Genomic DNA, 19,235 nt, shown 5'->3' with positions numbered 1-19,235 from the left:
GTATGGTCATGTGACTAAATTCTACCAATGAGATGAAAGAAAGTACACGTACAACCTTCCAGAAAGGTTATGTAAAAACAGCAGACTCAGGGCCGGCCCCATGGCGCACTTGGGAGAGTGCAGCGCTTGGGAGCGCAGCGGCGCTCCCGCCGCGGGTTTGGATCCTATATAGGAATGGCCGGTGCGCTCACTGGCAGAGTGCGGTGCCGGCGACACCACGCCAAGGGTTGCGATCCCTTTACTGGTCACATAAAGACAAAAAAAAAACCCCAAAAAAACCCCAGCAGACTCAGGTTGGTGTTGGGGTCTCCTGTGTTTCCTAGGGATGAAAATGTGAGTGCTAGAATTCCTGCAGCAATATTAATCCATGATGTGACTTTGAGGTAGAAGCCATGACCTAAAATAATGCAAAATGGAAAGAGAGAAGGAACCTTGGTCTTATGACTACCTGGAGCCTCCCATATCTGGGCAGCCTACCTCTAGTTCTCTTTACATGAGAGAATTGTTAAAATTTACTTTTTGTGTTTAACCTGCTGCTATTGTTTTGCTGTCATATGTAGAGAATTCTGATTAGAAAATTAACATATACTTCCCTTTAAAAATTTAATGGTTTTATTTTTTGTAATATTTAAACCCTTTTGTAAAATTTTTTGGGGACAGGAATCTGTTTTCCCCACATAGTTAGCCAATTATCTCAACCTTATTTGCTGAATAACCCATTTTCTCCCCCACTGATTTGAAATGCCACCTTTACCAGATACTATATTGTCATGTGACTTTGTTTTTGTTTCATTCAGTTTGCTTTTGTTTTTTGTATAGTCTTTATTTTCTCTGAGAAATGAGAAGTACAGTTATCTGAAGAAAGTTGAGAGTAGAGGTAGAGCTTCAGATGCATAGGAGAAGGGTAAGGAAGAGTCCAAATGACTAGGAAGACACTGAGGGCCAACCTGAGACGAGACTCTCCATATCACAACACAAGAAGTAACAGGACAGAGTGTGCACCCAGAGTGCCTGCGTTCAAAATCCAGCTCCATGACTCACCTAACCTCTCTCTGCTTCAGATTCCTCCTCTGTAAATGGGGATAACACCAGAACCCACCTCAAGGTTGCTGTGTTAAGTGAGTTATTATATAAAAGCTTAGAACCATACCTGGAACTAAGTTCTATTAAGAATCATTATTATTATTAATGATAGTTATAACTGTTATTGTCACCAAACTTGTTATAGTAATATAGTGGCTTTTCTGTCTCCTAAGGTATTACCAAGAATAATGTTGAATTTTATCACATGCTCTTTTGGCACTATCTGAAATGATTATGTCTGTTTCTTCAAAAACTTATTGTAAATGAGACACCTTTTTGCACTCACTAGAATGGCTATAATACAAAAAACAGATGACAAATACTGACAAGGATGTGGATAAATGGGAGACCTGATACACTATTGTTGGGAATGTAAACTAGTGCAGCCATTTTGGAAAACAATTTAGCAGTTCCATCAAGATGTTAAACATAGAGTTACCATATGACCCAGAAATCCCACTTCTAGGTTATATGCCTAAGAAAAATGTAAACATACATCCACATAAAAACTTGCACCCAATGTTCTTAGCAGCATTATTAATAATATCCCACAATTGGAAATGAGTCGAATGTCAATTAACTGGTAATGGATAAACAAAATTTAGTACATCCATATGATGGAATACTAATCAGTAATAAAAGGAAAGCACTAATGATACATGGTGCAGTGCAACATGGCTGGATTTCAAAAACATTATACTAAGTGAAAGAACCCAGACACAAATTTATAGAAACAGAAAATAGATAGTGGTCTCCTGGGGTGGGGATTAACAGAATGAAAAGTTAATTCTTTCTGGGGTGATGGAAATGTTGTAACACTGACTTATAGTAATGCTTGCACAACTTTAAAATTTACTAAAAAAAATTAAAAATTTGAATTGTACACTTGAAGTAGGTGAATTATATGTAAAATATGCCTCAGTAAAGTTATTGTTTAAAAATGAGGGAATAACTAGAGATAAATTAAGAAAATATGTGGTTTGTTACTTATTTTGTGTAAACATTGTCAAAAGTTAAAATAAATAATAATATATACAAAACAACAACAAAAACAAAAACCTATTAGCATAATAATATGCTTCTTAGTACTTTATCATTCTTTTAGTCTTAAAATAAGCCAGGTCACAGTATCTCATTATTTTAATACAAAGCTGTATTTACTATTATTTAACATAGAATTTGTGCATTTATGTGTTTGAGATTGGCATCAAGATTTTTTTCCTTGTCTATGTCAGATTTGATATCAGTGTGATACTAGCCTCATGAAGTGAATCAAAATGCGTTCTATACTTTTTTTATGCTGTGACATAGCTTTAAAAGTATATGAATTGTTAAACCTTTCTGGAGGACGATTTGACAGTTTTGTACCAAAATATTTAATGTGCGTAAGCCAAGATCTAGCAATTCTACTTGTAGTAAAAATATTAACAGTGATTCTTTCTAGACAGTAGAAGTGATGATGACCTTTAATTCTTGTGCTCATGTAACATTTTTATTTGCAATGAGAATTTAAAACAAATTTGCAATGACTGTTATGGTTCCAAAAAATAAGAGGGATGATGCATTCCTTGATATTTTGCTAAACCTGACCTACAGAAATAGCTGAGTCTATAGCTTTTTATGGGGAAAGTTCTTTGACCAGGTCTCAGTTTCTTCTAAATATTTTTATATCCACTCTAAGATGTTTATACCTTCCACTCAATTTGTAGTTCTACACCATTGGAATATATATTATTTTCTTGTGCTTTTTAATACCTTCTGTATCTGTCATTAAATCTTCGGTCTTTTTCCTTTTGCTCTATATTCATATTTTCTCATAATTTTTTCTTAGTATTTCTTTGTTTTTCAAAGAAATACATCTTGGCTTTGTTTATTAATACGACTTCTTTGTTTTGTTTTTAATTTTTCACCTAATTCATTAATTTTTCTTTTGGTTTTACTGATACTTTGCTACTACTTTTTGAGTTTGCTTAATTTTCCATTTTTAGGCTATTAAATTCAGAAGTTTTCTACTGCTCTGTTTATTTATTGTAACAAGTTAGAGTTAGAACTTTTTATCTGAATATGAGGGTACTTCAAAAAGTTCATGGAGAGATTCATATTCTCCTTTAATTCTATTTTTAGACAAACTTTTTGAAGTACCCTTGCATTTATAGCTTTGGCTTGACTTCACGGTTTTAATAGATGCGCTCTCATCTTTCCAGTTATATTCTGTGTCTATAATTTTAGTTTATATTTCTGATTTTTAAAAAATTTTTATTGATTATACATATTCATGGGGCACAGAGCTGAAGGTCAGCACCTGTGCCCAAGATGTGATGTTCAGATCAATACTATCAGCATGACTCCCCACCTCAAATTGCATGTTTTTATTGAAGAGATCTCTGAAAGAGTTCGATTTTCAGGTGTTTGGGATTTTAGCAGTGCTGTTGTTACCTAGTATCCGTTCATTGATAGTTTCATTGCATTATCATCAGTAAATGTGGCCCACACAATTTTTACCTTTTGGAATTAATGTTTTCTTTTTATGGGCTGATCACGTACCGATCAATCTTTTAAATGTTTCATGAACATTATTTTTCTCTTACTGGGTAGAAAATTCCATAAGTTTCACATAAAGAAACTTTTAACTGTGTTACTTCTATCCTCTACTTATTTTGACTATTTGATGTATCTTATTATTAGTGAAGTATGGTAATCTCCCAATACAATTTTGATTTTTTTCACTTGCAAAGTTTTAACAAACTTGGTTTCATATATTTAAATATTGTTTCATTAATTAAAAGTTTATGACTGCTAAGTCTTCATTGTTTATTGTACTATTTATGAACCTAAAATAAGTCTCATTTAATGACTTATGTCACATTCAGTATGTTTATTATAGTAATGTTAATTTAACTAGCATGAGGCTTTGAAAAAAACAGCAGATAAAGACTATAAAATCCACAGACAAATATTTTACACTTATTATTTTAATATATTTATTCAAATTATTTCCTGAACATTCAAAGAATCAGTTATTATAGAGCTAACACGCATCCTCTTCTGGTAATTAATTACCCATGTTCTAAATTATTAAGGACACTATTCACTACCCATCTGTCTCCAGGAGTTTCCTTGGATAAAATCTGATGATTTTTCATAGCACTACAGTATATAGCTGCAAACCTGAGACATCACCTTTTATTATAAAGGCATAAGCTGTAGAGCTCTTGTTTTGTGAATCTGCCCAATTTAACTTCCCAATTCCCACATACTGAGAGACTGGGAAGACAGCTGTGACTGAGTTACTGAAACATAAGACAATATAAAAATTAAAAGATCAAAAAAACCAATGTAATGGAAAAGAGCTGCGAGTTTAATCTTTATCGGCCTGCAGAGTGGATCCTCTCAAACTGAACCTGTGGGGATTAGACTTTCCCCCAGAGAAGCCTACAGTAATCCACACATAAATGGCCTCTAAAGCAGCGTCGAGTTATAATCACTGAATGTTTGTACCAACAGCATATGGAAGAAAAAAAGAAGCACTTTGGGGGATTTTCTAGTTCTCTTTGTAGACTCTCTCTGAAATAGATTCCATAACATGATGAATTTTAGCTACCTCAAAATTAAAGTAATACACACAAAGAAATATAAAAGCCCCAGAATAAGGATGACCTATAAATTCAGGATATGACAGTGATATTAAATCTAAAGTAGCAGTCACAGTGGAACAGATTAAAGAAAAGCAAACAGCACTGTTTTCTCATTCCCTCTGAAATAGTTTGGGAAGCCTTCGGAGCTAGCTCAGCTATGCCAGCAACTGACATCCATATTATTGGAAAAATAAGAATTGAAAATATGTTTAACCTGGGATTCTCTGAATGAAGTGTTAAAAGTGATTCTAATGTGGCTTCCTCATTCACATCCACCTTCTTTCTCTGTTTCACGGTTTTGTTTTGTTTTTCTTACGAGAAGTGAGCATATGGGCGAGGATGATTCATAACTCACAGGAATCAAGCAACCTTGTTCTTCTCCGACCTCATGGACTAGTTAGTTTTTACAGAGTTTATTTAACGTTTGGTTATTCTAAATTTAGAACAAGGGATAATCATACTACATGCCTAGCAATAAAGAAGAACATGATTTTAATTAGTGCAAGCATGCTACAATTATATCCTACAATTATATCCTAAATTTTCTAAAGACTTTATTACTAGTTGTGCAAACAGTGGCTGTACTTACTAATAATTTTAGATAATTCCAATTGTGGTTAAAAAAAAAAAGAAAAGAAAAGGATCAATGATAAACAGTAACTGTATTTTCATGTTTGGATTTCCTCACCTAATAAAAGTTTCATATAGATGGTTTGAGCATTTATTTTGACAATGGGGGCTGTAAAAAGTAATTTCAATCCACAAAGACCATGAAAGCATATTATTTGCAACCCTGACTGCACATGAGACTCATGTGCAGAGATATTTTAGGTGTCACCCCCGAAGACTCTGATTTAGCCAATCTGCCAAGACAGTTGGCTTAGAAAGTCCCCCAATTGATTTTGATGCATAACTGAAATTGAAAACCACTCTCCAAAAACCTTTGAGTTGTAAAGAGTCTTAGAATTCAACCATTTCTCACTCTCCTTCATTTCCTGTAATGTCTTCCCAATAGCCAACCAGTCAACTGGTCTGGACATCTGCACCAGATGTCATATACATCCTTGAACTAAATGTGCTTAAAATTAATCTCCTTATTTCCTCATTGCCCTCCATTCTTGAAATAGCCCATTTGCCAACTTACTGTTACTATCTCTAAATATTAGTCATTTATAGTCCATATGACTATTTTTGTCATAATTCTTAGTTAATCCAATATCCATGTAGATAGCACTTCCAAAACCCTGGCCCTTCAGTTCTTAGAGTTCCTTTCTTTCAATAATTTATCCTCCTCCCTACCTTAAGGCCTCCCTCTTGTCATCATGCCCTTGACCTCATCATACCAACAACTGCAGCTCCTCCACAACCTCGATTTCAAATATCCCACTCTCTGGCCCCTCCTCTTCACTGCATTCCCAACACATCTCACCTCTCCAGGACCTACAGTCCATTAATTCTATGACCTCTTTACTATCACTAATCCTCTTATATGTTCACTTTTCTCTCCTTACTCCAATGAAATTTTGGGGTCAATCATTCTAATCACTCCATTCTATACACCCTCAAATCTTTTGCCACCCTTTCATTGTTTATATATATATATATATATATATATATATATATGCACAACTCTGGTTTAAACATAAACTTTTCTCTTTCATGTCTGCACAAACACAGCTGAGCACAGTGGGAGAAAAGCGCACACCTGTGCTAATGGACATCACTTTAATTTATGAGCACCAACTTCAAATGGGCCCTTAGTATTGCCCGGCAATCATACTCCACTTCCCTAACCCATTCACTCTCCCACTCCCCTAGACAATCATTTATGATTCTCTTGTGTTCAAACCTCCACCATTTTCTACCCATCCTCACTCTCAGCTGCTAACATTGCTACTTCCGATTTCATTAAGAACAGAAGAGCAATCAGAAGACAAATTTCTATAAGTTCCCTAAACTACATCTACCCACCTGTGCCCATATTTTCTGCCTTGACTCCTTGACAAGGAATGAAATGTAGAAACCCCAACTACTCAGCACATCACTCCAGCATTTCAGTCCTCTGCATCATTTTTTCCTCCTCTCCAGCATACATACACAGTTACTTTCTCTTTTCTTTAAAAGCCATCTTTTGAATTATTTTCTCCTCTTCCTTCCCTTCACAGCATAATTCAAAAAAGTTGCTTATTTTCTTTTTCTTCAATTTCTCTCCTCTCGTTTTCTTTTGAAGAGACTCTAGTAAGACTTTCGCCAATCCCACTGGCCAAAACCAATCACTCAGTTCAACGTCACCAATGAACCACCACATTGCTAACTGCAATGGTCAGTTCTTGCTCCTCATCTCACTTGACCTCTGAGCTGCATTTCATGCAGGGGATCACCCCCTTTTTCCAGGAATACCTTCTCTCCTTTCAGGCCATCACACTCCTAAATTTTCTCCCCCTTTACTTGCTGGCCCTTCTTAGTCTCCTTATTGTTTCTCCTAATCTCCCTGACCTCTAGCCAGTTGTTTAACTTCTTTTCTATCTTCATTCACCTATTGGTAAGTGCTATGGTCTGAATGCTCGCCTCCTTTTCCCACCACCCTAAAAAATTCACATGGTGAAACCTCACCTCCAATGTGATAGCATTAAGAGGGAGGGTCTTTGGGGAGGCAATTCGATCATGAGGGCAGAGCCCACATGAATGGGATTGGTGGCCTTATGAAAGAGGCCCAAGGGAGCTTGTTGGCCCCTTCCATCACGTGAGGATGCAGTGAGAAGGTGCTGTCTATGACAAACGGGCCCTCACCTGACCCCAAATCTGCCAGCGCCTCGATCTTGGATTTCCCAGCCTCAAGAACTGTAGGAAATAAACGTTGTTTATAAGCCACACCATTTATGGTAATTTTGCTATAGCAGCTTGAGTCTGAACAGACTAAAATGGTTAAGCTCGTCTACTTTCTTGGCTTTATCATTTATGTGCCTATGGTGCCTATATGTATATCCACAGTCCAGACTCCCTTGAACTCCTGAGAAGTACATCCAACTGCCTACCCAAGGACAGCACTCAAGCAATCCTACCCTCTTTATCCTACGTCACACATTTTTGTTCTCTATTACATCATTCCCATCACCTTAGCAATGTTAACTCTTCCAACTTAAAAAATAAATAAATAAAAACAACACTTGATCTCACTTCCTTCACCAGCAACTACTACCCTATTTGCTGTTATCAGCAAAAAAACACTTGAAATATCAGTTGATCCTAACTGCCCCCATTACTCTCCCCCCAAGTCTCTCTTAAGGCCACTCCACTCAGGCTGTTGATCCCACCTCTCTACCAGAACTGCTCGTCAGCATCACTTCCAATAACCCCTATATTACTACCTGCTATGGTCAATATTCAGTCCTCATTCTGCTTTGACCTAACAGTAGCACTTGATAAGTAGCTACTTGACTAAGTAGCTTATTCCTCCACTTTGATGCACCTTCTTCTTTATCTTGGCTTCCAGGTCAACACTTTTGCTTAGATTTTCTCTTTCATTTCTGGTCCCTCCTTATTAGTATTCCTCTGTGGTTCCTCAACTTCTCTTTAACTTCTTAGTGCTGGAGAGCTCCAGAATTCACTCCTGGTCCCCTATTCTCTCTAATCACACTGCCTTCCTAGATTATTTCAGCCAGACTCCTTTTAAATATCATCTATATGCCAACAACTCCCACATATATCTCTTCAGTCTAGCCATCTTTCTCAAACTCCAGGCTCATATATCCAGCTTCCTAGTCTGTAACCCCATTGGGTTCACTCATAGCATTTCCAGCTTAACACATCCAAAACTGAGCTCCTATTCATTCCCCTCAAACCTACTATTCTGGCTGCTCAGGCCAAAATCTTGGAGTCATTATTGATTCCTCTCTGTCTTTCACACTCTACATCCATCCATCACTAAATCCTACTAGTTCTATCTTTCAGCTGCCCAGATCTGATCACTTTTCATTACCTCCACTGCTATCACTCCGGTCCAAGCCACCACCATTTCTCACCTACATTATTATGATAGCCTCATAACTGCTCTCTCTGATTCCATCCTTACCATTCGATGGTCCATTTTCTTTATGCTGGTCAGATAAAACTTTCTCTTCCTAAAACTGATGTTATCCCTTTTCTGCTTAAAATTTTCTAATGGATTCTCATCTTATTCTGAGTCAACGTCACATTACTTACAATGGCTTATAGGGCCTGACTACCAGCCTGCCATCACTCTCTGACCTCACTATTAGCACTCTCCTCCTTGCCAACTTCACCACAGTTTCAGTGGCCCCTGGCTAACACCTGGACACATCAGGCATGCTCCTGCCCCAGGGCCTTTATATCTGCTCTTCTCCTGCATGGAATGCGCTTCTCCCTGATATGTGCATGCTTGCTCCTGCATCTCCTTCTGACCTTTACTTATACATTAACTTCTAAGTAATGCCATTTTAGTCTCCAGGCCTTAGTCTCTTTCTATGCTTTATTTTTCTCCTTGGCACTTAATACTATCTAACGCACTATATAATTTATTTATTTATTTATTATCATTCTCCTCTCACCAACATGTAAGTTCCATGAGGATAAGCTTTTTATTTTCTGTTTGATTCCCTACCATATGTACAATACCTGTGTCTAGGTATCTAGGTATCAGACACACCTAGACCAGCACCTGGAACATAGTAGATGCTCAGTAAACATATGATGAGTAAATGAATGGCATCCCACTTACAACCTCTCCAATCAACCTTCCATCCTGTCTCCAGAATGATCTAATTAAGAGATAAATCTACTCACCTAAATTTTCAGCTTAAAACCCTTCAGTGTTTCTGCAGTGCTATAACTGATGCAAACTGAAATGTCTTCAGTAGCCAGGTATGCACCCAAATGTGATAAGCAAAGTGTATGTGTGTGGGGTGGGGGTTGGGGGTAGAAATGAAAAGTGGAGAGTGTGTGACCCACCCGAGGGCATTCAATTCGATTATTTTAAAGAATAGTGCCTGTTACTTGGTAGCCGTGTACACAGAATAAAAGAATCATCTACACAGCATGCTTGGTGGGTACTGGGAGGGCCTGCAATGCCTAGTCCTTCCTGGGTCTTACAACATCAGAGAAAACAGACTGTGCATATCTACAGACTGGATGGTTGTAATGCATCTGAACACACTGCTTCTTCATTATTAATAACCAGGCAAAGAAGCAAGATGTCACTGTTGGCATAGTTAGAAATTATATCTGGATCCCAGATGTTTGAACCAGATGACTAAACTTGCTAAAGGCAGTTTTTACAACTATATAAGGTAATTATACTTGAGTTTGAGGGTGACATGATTGGGGATCTAAAATGCGTAATCTTCCATTCAGTGATTCCAATCTGTCAAGACCTTATCTTGCACAGAAAGAACATCATTGCCACCAACTTGAGCATATTTTCACAAGGACCCAGGAAGGCGAGAAGGTGCACTCACAGGAGCTACCCCAGCATGAAATCTCCTGCTGTGTTTTGCTGAGAATTGATCTTTTGTTCGTATCGCAGTAAACTGTACTTCTTTCAAGTCTTCTCTTTCAGAAAGCTCTGGCCCAGTCTTCAGTGAGACTTTCACAATGACATACAAGGACTTCCATGATCTAACCAGTGTTTACCAGATCATCTCTCATTATTCCCAGCACACACTTCACTGACTACTATCAAGAATCCATTCTCTCCTGTCTTAGGGCCTTTGTAAATTCCTAGAATGCCCTTTCTACCCACAAGTTCCAGGCAAATTGCTCCGCTCAAGGACTGACTTCTCTAGGAGGCCTCTGCAGATCCACTCAGGTCAGCTAATTACTTCTCTCCTCTTTTCCTGCACTGTATCCAGTACATATCTCTCTTCCTGACTTTATTTTATTAAGTACAATTATTATTTTATCTCAATTCCAAAGGGGCAATAAACATGTCTAATGTATCTTTGAATTACTGATGCCTAACCTAGCACATGGCACTCAATAAGTGTTTTTGAGTGTAACTTAATTATGATTAGAAAAAATTGATCAGATCAGTGTGGCTAGATTAAAAGCTATATAAGGGCAGGGTGGAGTGGAAAAGAAAAAGAGATACAAGTTATATAAGAACAATTTTTTCATATTCAAATAAAGGCAGCACTTTGTAGTAGAAAAGAATCTTACAATGAATCCCTATTTATTGATGCAACTCTGAAATTTTAAAAGGCAATCCAGTATGATGGATTGCTTTTAATCAGACACCCTGAGTTCATTCACCATACAGTGCTCCTTCTGTGAGCTAATTTGAAAGGCTATTTACATTCTACCTAATGCAAATTGGTAGGAAAAACATTAAGATTCACAAAAAATAAATTGGGACATCGTAGAGAATAAACACAGAAAGCTCACATAAGAGAAAATATAAGTAGATTTAAAATATTAAAAATACTCAATCCTACCAACAAAAAAATACAAATTGAAACAACAACCAGATAGACATTTAAACTCTATTAACTTAGCAACATTTGTTCACATTATACCACCCAATGCTAGTGAATTTACTGTTGACATGTTGTAGGGCTAACTGATATAAATCTACTGCAAAGCAATTTGAGCTCATTGCTGATTATTTATCATTAAAATGTTTTCCCAAAAGGAAGTAGGGCACTATAGATATAAGGCATATCTATACTAATGAAAAATTAGAAGTTAAAAATACTCAAAAAAATGGTTAAGTAAAAAAAAATACCTACTCTTTAGAATATATTTAGTCATCACAATAATAATAATTGCACAAGAATGATTGTTCATTATGAAAAATACGATAATAATAGTAATCATGACTAATATTTATTGAGCATTTCCTATGTGCCAGGTACTAAGGTATGTATTTCACATGCAGTATGACCTAGGTACAAGTTAGGGTTGCCAGCTTTAGCAAATAAAAATACAGGATGCCCAATTCAATTTGGATTTCACATAGACAACAGATCATTATTTCCTATAAGTATGTCCCATGCAATATTATCCACTGTTTATCTGAAATTCAAATTGAACTGGCATCCTGTATTTTATCTGAATACTAGTAACCCAGATACTAGTGATACATTTTACTAATGAGAAAAGTAGGACACAGAGGTTAAATAACTTGTCCAGAGACATATAGCTAATAAATGGCCATAAAATGCTAAATATAAAAAAAGTAGAGGAGAAATTTTGTCTACAAATGACTATAAATTGATAAAACATATGCATGCCCATAGACCACGGCTAAAAGGAAACATATGCAGGTGATACTACTACCAACAGTATCCATTTATTCAACACTTATTTGAGCATTTACTCCGGGCACTGTGCTGCAGCAACCTTGCACTCCCATTTTACAGAAGAATTAAATATTTTGCCCAAGGTCACTGAGCTGGTAAGTGCAGGGTCAGATTCTGACTCCAAAGCTCTGGCTCATTCCACTTTGTCATCTAGATTTCCTGGGTGATTTCTGTTTCCTTTTTTCTTTCAGGTGCAGTTCTATCAATGTTGATATAAAAGTTTTTGTGTGAGAAAATGCATGCACAAGGACACATAAATACGTCAAGGAGAACTGCAAAGCCTAGACCTTACGGTTTGCTTTGGTCTAAAGCCATTCTTAGAGCCAACCAAATGAAACACTTGAAAGAAAAAGTGATGCACATTTATAGCTGCAAGGAAGATCAATTACACAGTGAAAACTTCTCCACGACTCAAACTGTGACATCATTCAGAAAGCAGAACCACATGCTCCATACTTACCCTTTTAAAAGTGAGACTGTTTTCCCATCTACACTTCTCGCCAAGCTCCTCTTTCTCTACACACTTTGGCTTATGAACTTGTTAGCTCCATCAAGCCAATCAGTCAAGAAGGGATTACGATTTTTTAAAAAGCCAACCATATGGAAAATCGCACGTGCACACACAAACACAAAAGAGCCAGTGAGCTTTTTCAGTGAAAGCAACACTTATGCTCCACAGGTAATAGAGAATTTTAGGGTGATTTCCCTTAGGTGTCAGCTTGCTTCTTCCTTGAGAGTTTAGCCCACATCAAAAACTTTGTGCTTTTGACTGTTTTTTTCTGAAAGAGGCGGCTGGCCACAGGGCTGTCTGTGAAGCCTTTACCACAATTTGCTTTTGGTTTTTCCTCTTGATAATTACCTCATGACTAAACTACTCACTGGTCCATGTAGAGGAATCCCACAGAGATGAAAACGCACTTGTTTAAATAAAATATTTATGAAGAAGCCCTAAAATGTCACTGAAGTAAATGCAAATTAGATCTTCTCATATTATGCATCCAATATGCCACTCATTCCTTAGAAGTCTCTATTTCCTGATTGCAATTAACATATAATTTTTAAAAATTAATCCCACTGTGCATAATCACATCAATGTCTATTCATAAAAATCCAGTGTTTAAAGATTGATTCTCTTTTGACTATCTTAGAAAATTTGATTTAAGGCTAACCTTCAATATTGATGATTATTTTGGCAATTTTTCCTCAGAAACTATGATAATTATTATTTTACATGTATATATTCTAATAAGTCATCTCACTATATAATTCAACACAAGGTGATGTTAGTGAAAGTTCCACATTCTGGCTTCTTAAAGTAACACAATATGGATAAGACTTTCTCAATTTTTTTTTCCCTTCCAATTGGCCAAACACAATAGCCAAGTTATGGGACCAACCTAAATGTCCATCGACGGATGACTGGATAAAGAAAATGTGGTAAATATACAAAATGGAATACTACTCAGCCATAAAAAAGAAAAAAGAATGAAATTCTTCCATTTGCAACAACATGGATGAGCTTGGAGAAAATTACAGTAAGTGAAATAAGCCAAGCACACAAAGAGAAATACAGCGAAATATGTTCTCGCTCATAAATGGGAGCTGAGAGAAAGAGAAAGAAGAAATAAAGAAACAATAATAATAAGATGAACTCTCAGAAGGAGAAAGCAGAACTGTGGTTACTAGAGGTGGGAAAGGGGGAGAGGGAGAAGCATAGTGAGAGACTGGTTAATGGACACACACCAGCTAGGTAGGAAAAATAAGTTCTATGGGTGTACTGTCGAGCTAGGCACCTATAATTAACAATAATTTACTGCATGTTATCAGAAGGCTAGAAGAGAGGATATCAAATGTTGTCATCACAAAGAAATGATTAAGCTTTATAATGAAAAATATGCTAATTATCCTGATTTGATCATCATACACTGTATATATGTATTGATATTCAATTCTGTACTCCAGAAATATGTTTATTCGATTTGTTTCAATTTTTTTAAAAAAGGACAAATTGGGTGAACATAACAGGCTCTCGTGAAATTTTCAAAGAGCCCTCACAATAAAAATTTGGGGTAATGTTGTCAAAAGAAAGTTAAGAATCAATCAGTTGATTGGCACTGTCATGGTTGGCACCCTACAGAAGAAAATACTTGCGAGAGAAACAATGAAACATGTTTAAGAATTTAGAAATTATATGATCCTAGAAATTATATGATTCAATCCCCCTTTCTTTTTTAGATGTGGAAACAATGGGTCTTGAGAAATCAAGATAGTTACCTCCTAATAGCCAAAGGTGTATAATGTAGAAAAGGGATAAAACTAATTCTTTTTGACTGCGTAAAGTGTAATCAAGATCAATGAGTAGAGGGCTGGCCAGTTGCTCACTCGGGAGAGTGCAGTGCTGATAACATCAAGGCCATAGGTCCGGATCCCATATAGGGATGGCCAGTTTGCTCACTGGCTGAGAGCGTGGTGCTGACAACACCAAGCCAAGGGTTAAGATCCCCTTACCAGGTCATCTTTATTTAAAAAAAAAAAAAAAAAAAAGATCAATGAGTAGAAGTTAGAGAGTTTTTCATTCCCTACAAGGGAAAACCTTCTAACAATAAATGCTGCTATACAAATAATTATCCCTCTTGACAATGAAGTCTCCAGTTACAAAATATGAGCATGGACCAGTTGGTGATGTTAAAAAAGATATCCATACTTCAGGCCACTGTTCAACTACAAGACAGCTTGGGTATCTAAAAATGTATCACACGCTTAATACATACAAAAAGTTTTAAACAAAACAAAAGAGAAACCTCCTTATTTGCCTCCCACTCCAACCTTCCTCCTGAAGTCCTCTGCTCACTAAGTTGCTCAGGTCAGAAAGCCTGAAGTCATCCTTAACTCCTTTTCTCTCACCCTTCACATCTCTTCCATCAATAAATACTAGGGGCTGTACCTTCAAACTGTGTCCATAATCCTATTATTTCTCACCACCTGCATTACAACTATCCTGGTCAAAGCCACTACCACCTCCTTCTGGATTTCTGAAATAGCTTCCTAACAGGTTTCTCTGACTTTGCTCTTGCTCTTCTACAGTATTTTCTCAACATAGCAGTCAGAGTTAACACTTCTCTGCTCAATACCTTCTAATGGCTTTACATCACATCCAGAGTAAAAACCAAAATCCTTTTACTGATTTACAAGACCCTGCATGGTCCACCCTCTTCAACCCATGATCATATTTCTTAACACTGTCCATCTTTTCCATTCTTCTCCAGCCACCCTTGAAGTCACCATACCTGGAATCATATCAATGATGCTCCTACCTCAGGACTTTTGCATGTGTCCTTCCCTCTGCCTTAAATACTATTCTCTGAGGTCTGTAAGTTTACATCTCACACCACTAGTATATGAAACAACATAAAGACACCCAACACAGCATTCTAATTTCTCTCTATGGACAAACGTGCTCACACTCAGCTTAAGGACTGGCACTTTACTTTCTGCAAGTTGGTACAAATCACGGACTGGGTAAGGCATTCCATTCCAGTCCAAGTGCAACTTGAGCTCATTTTTAGAAATCACTGTTGCATTAAGTCCTCTGTTAACACCCAGTGAGGGAAGGCTTGGTGCTATACTCCCCCATCAGAGCACTACAACTACCTGGGCAAAGAATAAGCACCTGGTGGCTCAGGCCCACTGATCTATGCTCCAGTCTTACCCCACCACTAAAAAAATGAACAAACATTCTAGATGCAGTGTTACTCTGCTGTCCACAGAGAATTACATCTTGTTTTTCTCCTTTTATAGCCAGAATCCTTAGTTGAGGTTGAGAAAACCTGGCTACCACTGGGTGGCCATGAAATCTGGACAGAAACCTGGAAGGTGGCATTCAGGTGGATTCCTTCACAGAAAAGGAAGTCACCCACTTATAGTCTCTCTAGAGACCCAGGTTCCAGGGCTGCTGTACATGTTTGTTTTAGTTCACACTACAAAACAGCAGGGACACTATCTACTTTTCAATATTTGCAGTGCCACTTCTCAGCCACTCAGCTTTTAGGGCTCAGAGATTAAAGCCACTCTTGGCTTGGACAAACAGCTTCAGAGGGATGTAGATAAATGCATCTGATGTAAGAATTAATGTGGGCACGGAGAGGAGGGAGGAAAGAGAGACTTGACCTGAGCTGAAGTGCTCTGGAGGAGAGGGTGCACTTTGGATGTCATCTTTGGCCTCATTTCCTCTCACCTTGCACTCATGGTCCCCCACTACTCCTTCACGACCAGGTTACTTTCTTCACAAACCAAAGAGCCAGAGGGGCGTGGGGCTACCTCAAAACTCCTGTGCCCTTGTTTAAGAAAGCAGATCACTGCTTTCAGGAACTCAAAGAGCAGCAACCAGACTCTTATCTATAGCTATTTCTCAGCTAAGGAGTCAGATTTCCTCTTGCAAATAGTCTTCTTTGTGACTCTTCCTCGAGGGCTGCCAGTGCAGGGACTGAGAAGAACCTGAGAACACAGAATCGGCCCCTAGATTAAAAGGAGCAGAAGCAGAAAACTGGCCAAAAAGATGTGGAGTATTAAATATGCGATTCAGAGATAGGCCTCATCCATCTTCTTTTGTAAAGTAAAAGACAACTTCTTATGTGGGATAACAAGAAGTCGTGGCACAGTGACAGGCAAGGAAGTGAGATGTTGCAACACTAACACTTGCTTTGGGTGAAGCATGTTAAATAATTTTCTTGTTACTGCTGCTCAAGGACAGAACTTCCCCCACTTAGTACATCTTCCTGGGACTCCTGCTGATGAGATAAGGTGCTCCTATTCATACCTGTGGTCAATGCAGCACAAGGCATCCAGCATTAAGTCACATACAGGCTGGACATTAAACCTCCTGAGAAATCATTGGGATATGTATTTCTTGACTTAATTCCCCACTATGAACACATTAGTAATCATTTGATAAACATAATGTAACCACAGGTAATGGGAACAGTAATTTTCCTTTTTCAATAGAAAAAGAGTCTTCGAGGGAAAATCTGATGTAAACTTTTAACAGATCACCTCACCCTACACATAACACCCATTTTGAATATACTATCAAGGATATGCTATTTAAGGGCTCAGTGAGACTCTCTTTACGAATGAAATGATTCTTTAATTTATCCTTTGGGTAAATGAATTTTTATATAATGATTAGAATGAGGTAAACTCATACCAGATAATTTGTACAGCAATAGCTCATTTCCAATATTTATACACAGGAATACCAAAGGAAAGGTTAATTTCTCATCCCATAGTTAACAATCCAACAATATGTTTCGGGATTTTTGTAACAGTACTTAGGTTGAAAGAATATTCGAGCAAATGATTTCTCCAGGGGAGAAGCATCTCAAGTAACATTTGGAAGGAATGTTCTTCCCCATAGCCAGTAGTGGATAAGACCTGGGAGAACCAGGGCTCTGGGGGAAAGCAAATGGCTCCACAAAAACTCCCTCCTCTAATCTTAACTGGTCAAATGCCAAAATAAATGAACTTTCCAAAGTTAGGAGCTTTGCAACTTTCACGAGGGATAACAGCTGATGCACAAGCCGGACCGGCAAACCCACCGACCCCACCGACCCCACCGACCCGACTGTGCCGGGCTGCAGCAGCTGCTCAAGCCAGGCGCCCAGGCCCAGCCGCCTCCGCGCTTTGTGACCCGCAGGGACCGGGCTCGGCCCGGCTGCCCAGGACTCGGAGCTCCCAGTCCCGGCCCATCCCTGATCCTATTCCGCCCTTCTCACCCCAGACCAAGAGAAGGAATTGGATGCTCATGAGCGAGGTTGAGCAGCGCCCAGTGGGATTCAGCCGCAGCCCGCGGCCGTTCCCAACTCCCAACTTCCCAGAGTTTCCTCTGGCATCGTCCCCCTTCTCACGGCTCGGGAGGCCGCTGAGGCCTCCCCTTGCTGGGAGCGCAGAGCCCGGGAAGTGGAGCGCGTAGCTCGGAAGCCGCCGCCAGGAGCCCTGGCAATGGGAGCGCAGGTGGCGGGCGTGGTCCCTCCAACCCTGCCCCAGCCCACCAGGACTCGGCCTCCGAGCAGCAGCCTCCGCCCGGGTCACCGCCCGGTTCCAGGATGAGGCCACAGTGCGCTGGTTCTTGATTCCTCCCCAGGCTTGGTGGCCGCCCCCCGCCCTCCCTCTGACCGCGTCGCTCTTCTGCCTCAGGCCCTGGTGCGGCCCCAAGTCCCAGCCCCGGGCCCTTCGGTCGCGCCAAGCGGAGGCGACGGCACTCACCTGGGTCGCGGAGCCGGGGTCTGGCGCGGTCCCGCAGGTGGTAGATGAAATCTTGGCAGCTGTCGTGCTCCAGGGCCCCACGGGCACAGAGCTCGGCCAGCAGCTGCAGCGCCTGGTGACAGAGCGCGTCCCTGGCCCCGGGCATCGCCCCCCCGCATCCTCGGACCGCGCCGGGCAGGCGGGCGCGGGAGACAGCCCTCCGCCTGCCAGCTCAGAGCCGCCGCCTTCGGGCCGTCCGCGCTCGCCGCCAGGTACCCGCCGAGAAGCGGTGCGAGCCCGAGCCCCAGCCCCAGCCGGCCCGGCCTCCCACCGGTTGCATGCAGCTCTTCCCCAGCCAGCCGGTCGGGCTTTCTCTCTCTCCCGCCTGGCCCCTCCGTCCCTCCCCCGGCACCGAGGAGAGGCGGCGCCGCACAGCCCAGCGCGCCTCTCTCCTTGCGCTCCGCCCGCCACTCGCGGCCGCCGGGGGGCGGGGCCGGGTCAGGGTGCGCGCCGCGGGGTGGGACAGCGGCGGCCCCAGCTTGCGCGCCAGCTCGGGGACGGGGGCGCTTGCAGGCTCCTGGCGGAGCGCGGGACTCGGCTTGGGACCTGGCGCTCAGAGCGGCCGCGCCCGGCTCGCAGAGTGTGAGCGGGTGCGCGCTCCGGGCGCTCCAGCCACCCCACCCCTCCGCCGCGAGGCAAGCCAAGAGCTCCCTCCCACCACCTCTCGCCGCGTGTGTCCAAAGCGTGTTCTTGGTGCGTGGCGCGAAGGTTTCAGTCCGGACCACACCCGTCAGATGCTGAGAACCGAATCCCTGCTTCGAACTTGGAAAGCGTCGCCCAGGCATAAACTCTGGGCCTAAGGGTGCCAGGTTCCCAAATGCGGGGTTTGGGGCCAAGATTCGCCAACAGAGGACGGATTTCCCAAGCGCAGGTCCTTTTCGACCACTGTGGTGATTTGGAG

General features: G+C 40.4%; 1 protein-coding gene across 1 annotated transcript in view; it reads right to left on the bottom strand.

Moving 5' to 3' along the window:
* Window positions 1–18,440, bottom strand: part of SYT9 (synaptotagmin 9) — a 170,976-nt gene extending 152,536 nt beyond the window's left edge. The window contains exon 1 of the mRNA XM_063095326.1: window positions 18,296–18,440. Within this exon, the coding sequence (XP_062951396.1) occupies window positions 18,296–18,440 (145 nt within the window). The remainder of the gene's footprint in view (window positions 1–18,295) is intronic.
* Window positions 18,441–19,235: the final 795 nt, after the last annotated feature.

Source organism: Cynocephalus volans, chromosome 4 (genome assembly GCF_027409185.1).
Source record: "Cynocephalus volans isolate mCynVol1 chromosome 4, mCynVol1.pri, whole genome shotgun sequence".
Taxonomy (NCBI): domain Eukaryota; kingdom Metazoa; phylum Chordata; class Mammalia; order Dermoptera; family Cynocephalidae; genus Cynocephalus; species Cynocephalus volans.
This window is presented reverse-complemented; position numbering and strand designations above follow the sequence as displayed.